The 7,798-nt window shown below is 30.9% G+C and overlaps 1 protein-coding gene across 1 annotated transcript; it reads left to right on the top strand.

The window, feature by feature from the left end:
- The first annotated feature begins 3,890 nt into the window (after nt 1-3,890).
- Nucleotides 3,891-5,132, top strand: LOC101510988 (toMV susceptible protein tm-1(GCR26)-like). Its single transcript, XM_073364449.1, has 2 exons — nt 3,891-4,721; nt 4,816-5,132. Exons 1-2 carry the CDS (start codon nt 4,515-4,517, stop codon nt 5,047-5,049), a joined length of 441 nt encoding a protein of 146 aa, XP_073220550.1. The 5' UTR covers nt 3,891-4,514; the 3' UTR covers nt 5,050-5,132.
- Nucleotides 5,133-7,798: the final 2,666 nt, after the last annotated feature.

Raw genomic sequence — 7,798 nt, 5'->3', positions numbered from 1 at the left:
CTTTATAATTATACTTGCAACTTCCTATCAATTGTTTTTACATATCTCGAATAATATTATCGTAGGACTTGCAACTTAATAAAGTATTATTATAGATATTTGAACATGTATTGTAACGAGTGTTCATTTGAAATATTTTGAGTTAGAAAATATTTTGATTTATAATATTTTATGATTGAATTTAAGATATTTGAATAATTTTAAAATTTAATCACAACAATATCATTTATTTATCGACCTTTTTAGTTAAACCGTAAATAATAGGTATGAGTATAAACACTTAAGTACCTAGAGGATAAATGTACATATATTAAAGTTGATATCTAATAAAATATGTGTATAAGTATTTTTTTAAATTACGAATTGCAATTAAATTGAATTGATTAGTTAAGATTTGTTATTATTAGCGTAAAGAAAACTTTTGTATTAATGTTTTAACTAATATTGATTGTAATAGTAGACTCTTGTCAATCTACTCCTACTCAAATTAGGTATTCGTAATAATAGAATTAAAAAAAAATGTTCTCCATACGATTGTTTTGTATTTTTCTTTTTCGAGCTTAGACCTTATTGGATTCCAAAAGAAAAATTAAAAGTTATAAAATAGTTAACAATAATAACACACTTGAATTAATTTAAATTTATAATTGAATCAAATTTATTAGTTAAATTTAAATGAAGAAAAAAAAATACTAGCATAATAATTAATAATTAATTATTAACTTTATTCTTTATAATATGTATAAAAAACAAAAGCAATGAATATATTCGGATAACGTAAGCAATATTAAGAATTTTATTTTATTTTATTGTATCTGGTGACGCTATTGCATCATTGACTCATTTGTATCATGTATAATTACAATTGAAAGAAGTATTTGATTTCTTAAAAGATTTTAAATAATAAAATATTATTTTGGTGTCTATCATGTGAGTGTGAGCTACGTAGAATTAGTCAAATTTACAGCAACATGGCAATAAAGTAATTTTTTGTTGGAAGAGATATCTTCATTTAATTTATGATATACTTTCAATAAAATTACTTTTAATTGAAAGAATTAAGATAAAGTAAAAATAAAAAGTCAAATTTACATAGTACATATTTTATGAACTTTAAAGGTAGAGAGATTAATATCGAAACAATCTAAATTAAGTCGTAAATTAATCTAAAAAAATTAAAAAGTGTACAAAATCAAATATTAAAAGATATTTTTAGATGTTATTTAGTAAAAGCTATGCAAAATTATGTTATTAATTTTTTTTTAAAACTTAAATCAAACTAAATCATAAAATTTTAAATTAAATATGCTACTAGTCTTAATAAAAGTTCAATATTTTAATTTTAGGGCACACTACAAGAAAACATTTGTATACCTACGGAAAATTAGCCACGGATCAGAATCCGTGGGAAAATTAGTTGTTACCCACGGAAAAACCGTGTGTATTGTTGTATAAAATAATTTTCTTTTTTTTAATTAGTTACCACGGTAATTCCGTGGGTAAAATTAAAAATATCTGTGGGTAATGAAAAAAAAATACAATCCTAACTTAAATTTTGTCAAAAATTTTCGTATTATTTTTCCTACGGCTTATCCGTAGGTAATGTCTATTTTTTATAAAAAATTTCTGTTTAATTTTTTAAAAAAGGTCCCCAACAGAAACTAAATTAATTTTATCAAGTTAACATAGGCTGCCTTCCAGAACCCAGAAATTTCTCAATACCCAGAAATTTCTCATACCCAGAAATTGTACAAGGTAAACCCAGAAATCGTATGAGCCCTAACCCCTTCTTCTTGTCCGAATCGCCTTCTTCCCTCCCTTCTTCTTGTCTGAATCTCCCTTCTTCTTGTCTGAATCGTATGAGAGCCCTTCTTCCCTCCCTTCTTCTTGTCCGAATCGTATGAGCCCTAAGCTCATCCGCATCCCAAAGCCCGTCTCGTTCCTCCGCATCCCAAAGCCCGTCTCGTTCCTCTGCATCCCAAGTTCGAGCTGCTTTGCTTCGCTCCTTCTTCTTGTCCGAACCCTCCGCATCCCTGCTTCGCTCCGCCGTGATGATTGCTATCTCTTAAGGTAAGTTATCTTCCTTTAATATCTTTTCATTTTCTGAAATCAATTTTTACTGAAATCGAGTCTTACTGAAAAAGCCCCAATTTGTATTGAAAGACAACTATCCAAAAAAGTGCACCAGTGAGTCAGTGTGTTTTATCGACTGAATAGAGCTTTGTTTTTACAGTTGTACAGTACCGTAACATTGCGCCAGGGAGAGAAAAAGCACTATAACAACAAGGTTGATGTGTATAGCTTTGGGATTGTTTTGTGGGAGCTACTAACAAATCGCATGCCTTTTGAAGGAATGTCTAATTTACAAGCTGCTTATGCTGCTGCCTTCAAGGTATTCAATCCGAAATTACCAAGTGTTTGTTTATTCATCAATCAGCCTGTTTACTTTCCATGTTTCCGGTTTTCATTTTCACTTGAAGTAATGATGGAGAATGAATTTTAAATTCTAGGGATCAATTTTTAGTCTCAGTTAACAAAATTGAAGATTTAATGAGTAATTAGTTGAATGCAATCTAATAACAATAGCAATAATTAAAAGAAAAGTGGGGTTTGTGAGAAGATGACCTGTAAATAGTGGGGTCTTGGATGAGATTAGGGTCATAAGACCTCAAAGGCGGTTTCGTCATCTCATGGATAAGTTGTTCAGGCAGGTTGGGCAGTGCTGCCCGGAGTTTAGGCACAGTGTCAGATTTGAGCTGAGCTTGTCTTCTTAGAAGCTGAGCAACATAGGCAAATTAATGATCGTTATCAAATGTTTAACTTTCATTTACTTTTAAATAATTAATGATCTAATAAACATACACAAGTTTTGTGTTAAAAATATGTTGGTTCTGTTATGATTCTGTTTATTTACAGTTCGCAGGCTCTGTTGTTCTGCATTGCATTTATGCATTATGCTTTTTCCATTGTTTTTACTTGTCGGAGAAAAATCTAAGTCATACATTGTTTAGAGATAGATAGAGCCTAATTATTTATAAAATATGCACAATTTTTTACCTTATAAGTTGGTTAGTTTTATAGAAATGAGTTAGATATTTAATTGTTGTCTTTGCAATCTTCAATCTTCAACTTATAATTCTATTTTTTTGAACTAAGGTATACTCAAAATCTAAGGCTATCCTTGAAAATTTATTCTTTTTTCTCCTGTTTCATCCCTCTGTACTCCCCTACTTCAAGAGTAATATGATGGTTGTATATCTTATAATTTTTGTTTGCGTGACTTTATGATACTCTGCTTGTCTTTGAAGAGCCCTATCAATTGTAATTGACTTGGTTAATTAATATCTGTACTCTGCTTGTCTTGTTAATGATCGAAATTTAGAAATATTGTATTGAAAGTTGTATCATTTAACTGTTGCATTTTTATTGTTTATTTACATCTTGATATTAGGTATTGTGTTCAGTTTCATTGTTTATTTACATGTAGTTGTTATGTGAGTTAACTGTTGAATCTGAGAACTGATGGTGAGTCTGAGAGAACTTGGTTGCTGTTCATGTTCAATTAGGATAGTTAGGTATTGTGTTCATGTTTAACTGTTGATTTCTAGCATGTGTTAGTTCTTGTTCCATCTGATTAAGCCTAATCCTGCTTGATTCAAGTTGCTGAATATATGCCTGGAAAAATAGAATAGAATGAATGGACATATATATATAACTCATAAATAAAGATACCTATGAAAAATGCTTGATTCTGGCTGCCTCTCTATTCTGGCTGCCTCTCTATGAAAAATGCTTGATTCTGATATTTAGGAATATGGCAGATTTTATTACCGGAAAAAGGGAAGCAACTGAATTTGTGTGTGTGTATACATAGGCTATTTTGGGAAAGCAGATACTTAACTTGGATGAGCTTTGTGGAGTTGCTTGTATTCTGTTTGTTTCGATTCAGATTCTTCTTTATGCATTCCTACCTCTATTTGTATTTTTTATACATATTCCTTTCTTCTATTTTGCTTAGGGTGTTTTGGACATCACAACAACAGAGGTAGCAGACTACATAGTTGGAGGCGTAATGGCTTGTGACAGTTCTCGCTTTGATGTTATAATAGAGAAGAAAATCCCCCTGGTCCTGAGTGTGGGAGCATTAGACATGGTTAACTTTGGAGCAAAAGATACCATACCACAGAATTTCCAGCAGAGAAATATATACGAACACAATAATCAGGTGACTAGGTGATGACTACACTACATGACTAAGGTGTTCTGTTTTGCTTTTGCTTGAAAACTACTCATATCTGCCATGATTACTATATCACTTTTATTACCCATATTGATCATATATTTCCCTCTATCCCACAACTTTGACCAAAGCAAGATTTATCAGTGATGTTATATTGGACTACTCAAAATGCATTTTATAATTCACTGGAATTAAAAATGTTTGACTTGTTGAAATGGCTGATTTTGTCGTGCTAATCTAATAAATCAGTTGATTCTCTTTCCAGGTTTCACTCATGCGAACAACAGTGGATGAGAACAGAAAATTTGCTGATTTCATAGCAAATAAACTGAACAGTTCATCTTCTAAGATTTGTGTTTGCCTTCCAGAAAAAGGTATATCTGCTTTAGATGCACCAGGTAATCCTTTTTATGATCCAGAGGCAACTGATACTCTTCTCCACGAATTACAAAGGCTTATTCAGACTGATGATAATCGACAGGTATTTGTGAACTGTAAAGTTTCAATTTTGCTTGGGTTTTATTTTACTTGTTGCTAGGAAGACATTTTAAGGTCAAAAGTTTTGTACTGTGCAGGTAAAGGTGTATCCCCATCATATTAATGACCTTGAATTTGCAAATGCACTAGTTGATGCTTTTTTAGTGGTTAATGAGCAAACTGGTAAAGATTCTACTCATCCACCAGTAGCCATTCCTGAGTCTGTTGAACACTTCCATGAGGATTCTGTTTCAAATACATCAAGCTTTGGGACCATTGTCTATACACCTAGAGAATTCCCAGATGCAAAACCAGGTTCTCATTTCATTTAGATTTGCATTATGCTTTACTTATTCAAAATATTTTGTTAATGACAATTCTACATGTGAATAAATACTGATTTTCTAGTGATTTGGCAGTTCAAATAATATGCATATTCTTTTTCCAGGTCTCCAACAATGGCTACCACTTTGCAATAAATAGTTGTTTTTTCCTCATTATTCATGTTAATTTTTCTGTGAAATTTAATTAGTGTCGGGATGTTCGCCAGAAAAAATATCTACTCAATGCCAATAGCTTCTTTCTGTGTTAAATTTGGAAAAATAATTCGAAAACCAAGTAGGTTACATTACCCACGGACAATTCATGGATAAAATTATCAATATTAAATATAAAATATTAGACTTGTCACGGATGATCCGTGGGTAATGTAACCTACGACTTTTCTGTCGATAACTATCTACTATTTTATCTACGGCAAATCTATGAGTAACGTTACCCACGGAGACTCAGTGGGTCATATTACCCACGGACAATCCCTAGGTAAGTGTGTCCCATAGCTTGTCCGTCGGTAAATATTTTCCTACGAGCGATTTAGCTACGAACTCGTGTCCGTGGGTATTCCGTAGGTAATTTTACGTTACCTACGGATAGTCCGTGGGTAAAGATAAAATTTGCCGTAGGTAATAACAGTTTTTCTTGTAGTGGCATATCTAATTTATACAAAATTATTACAAATGTGATTTTAGTCTCTATTGTTAAATCAAAATAAATTTTTCAATAATTTTTTCCAAGCATATTTACAATGAGATAAAAAAATTGCTCTATAAAAGTTATATTTATATTTTTACAAGGACTAAAATAAAAATATTAAAATTTCATAGTGACTAAAAATAAATTTAAACATAAACTTTTTTATTTTTTATTTGTATATTGCAATTATATATTATTTATTGATTTTAAATTATTTCCTAATAACACCTTTTTTAGGGGTTCCTAATAATACTTTGTAGTTTTATTTAATCTATTTTTTATTTATTTAATATATTTATAACATAATAGGTCATTGTTACTTTGCAATTTAAATTTTAGTGTATTAAAATTAATATTTTATATCAAACCTACTACATTAGCATATTTTTATATATAATATTAATATATATTTTTAAAATTGTAATTTTCATATATAAAAATTGATTCAAATTAAATCATCTGTAAATGAGAGATAAATGAGATATTTTATAAATAAAGAAAGTAAACAATGAAATCTCTCATTGGAGTAAAATTTGATGTAGCTAAATATCACTAAAAGGGGGGTTGAATAGGGATTTTGCTGTTTAAAAATCATTTTCACGTGTTTTAAAAACTATCCTCTTGCAGAGGATGGCAAGCCCGAGGATGGGTTTTTCAAAACCTTCAGATTAGAAACGAGTTAAAGAGTGAAGGAGAAATATAAGATTGACACACACTGTTTTTATACTGGTTCACCCAAAGATGGTTACTTCCAGTCCTCACACCCTTGTGAGATTTCACTAATGTTCAAAACAGATCAACCTCTGACCGAGGATGATTACAACTTGTATATTTTCAAGCTTCACCAAGCTTACAATCAGATTTCAAATATTTCCAAATGTACCTCACATGGAAATTACAATGTGATAAGAGAGTGATTGATTCTAAATACTTTCTCAAAAGATTAACAAATATCTAATGTAGGATTTGTAGAAAGTATGAAGATATAATGGATGTTGCTTCTTGAAAGCTTTAAGATCTTTGATCTTTTTTAATGCAATGTGTTGTGTGTTGATGAAGATCAGCTTGCTGCAATTTATAGAGGTCTTGTGATGTTCATTTCATAAGCCAAGCCTTTTATGACCGTTGGAAAATTCATTTGAGAAATGCCAAGGTTTTTCTTCATATTTACGAAAATGTCATTCAACTCATTTGAAAATATGCATTCCATGTTCAAGTACGAGGTACTGTTTTCTTGGCACTTGGGTGTTGAGACAAACTCTCTATTTTAAAGTTTTGATGAAAATAAACAAAGGTTAATTAAGAATGTTAATTATGATTCTAAATGTTATGTTAATTTAACTTGTGTTCTTGAGTGGTTTTAATTAAGAGCAGAATCAAGCAAATACAAAGAAAAGACAACAACAAGATCATTCTGCATCATAAACAGAGAATGATCTTCAGCTTCACCGAATTATCTATCACAGCATGTTGTTCAAAGTTTATCTACATCGTTAACAAAGAATCTGTCCTGGAAATGTGTTCATATCTAATCAGTACATGGAAAGGAACAAGTAGGATTCATCCAAACTCAAAAAGGCTAGTTGATCACAAAGATCAAAGGGTTCAAAGATGGACAAAAGTCATGACGGCTTAAGAACTCCAAAATTCAAATGTCAAGAAAACTTGATCAAACTGGGTATATGACAAGACAAGAACAAAGGAAATACAGAACATTCAAAACAGGAACTCCAGAATGATTATTGAAGCTCAAGAACGTTCAAACTGATAAAACCAAGAACGTTAATCATTCTCCGTTTTCTGCACATCAACAGCAGCCTTGCATCCTCTCTGTTTCAGTCTGCAATTCGATTCAAATCTTCTCCAACCTCCTCTAGCTACACTCAAGACTCAAGACAGATAATGTACCATCCAAGATCAATGAAGAAATGTCAAAGAAAGGACAGAAATGCTTTCAATGCTAAAACATCAAAAGTCAAAAAGCTGTTTTCAAAGCAACATTATTTTTATTCTAAAAATAATGTTTTAGTCAAAAAAGCATGGCCTCTC

This window comes from Cicer arietinum, chromosome 8 (assembly GCF_000331145.2).
Source record: "Cicer arietinum cultivar CDC Frontier isolate Library 1 chromosome 8, Cicar.CDCFrontier_v2.0, whole genome shotgun sequence".
In the NCBI taxonomy this organism is placed as follows: Eukaryota; Viridiplantae; Streptophyta; class Magnoliopsida; order Fabales; family Fabaceae; genus Cicer; species Cicer arietinum.
This window is presented reverse-complemented; position numbering and strand designations above follow the sequence as displayed.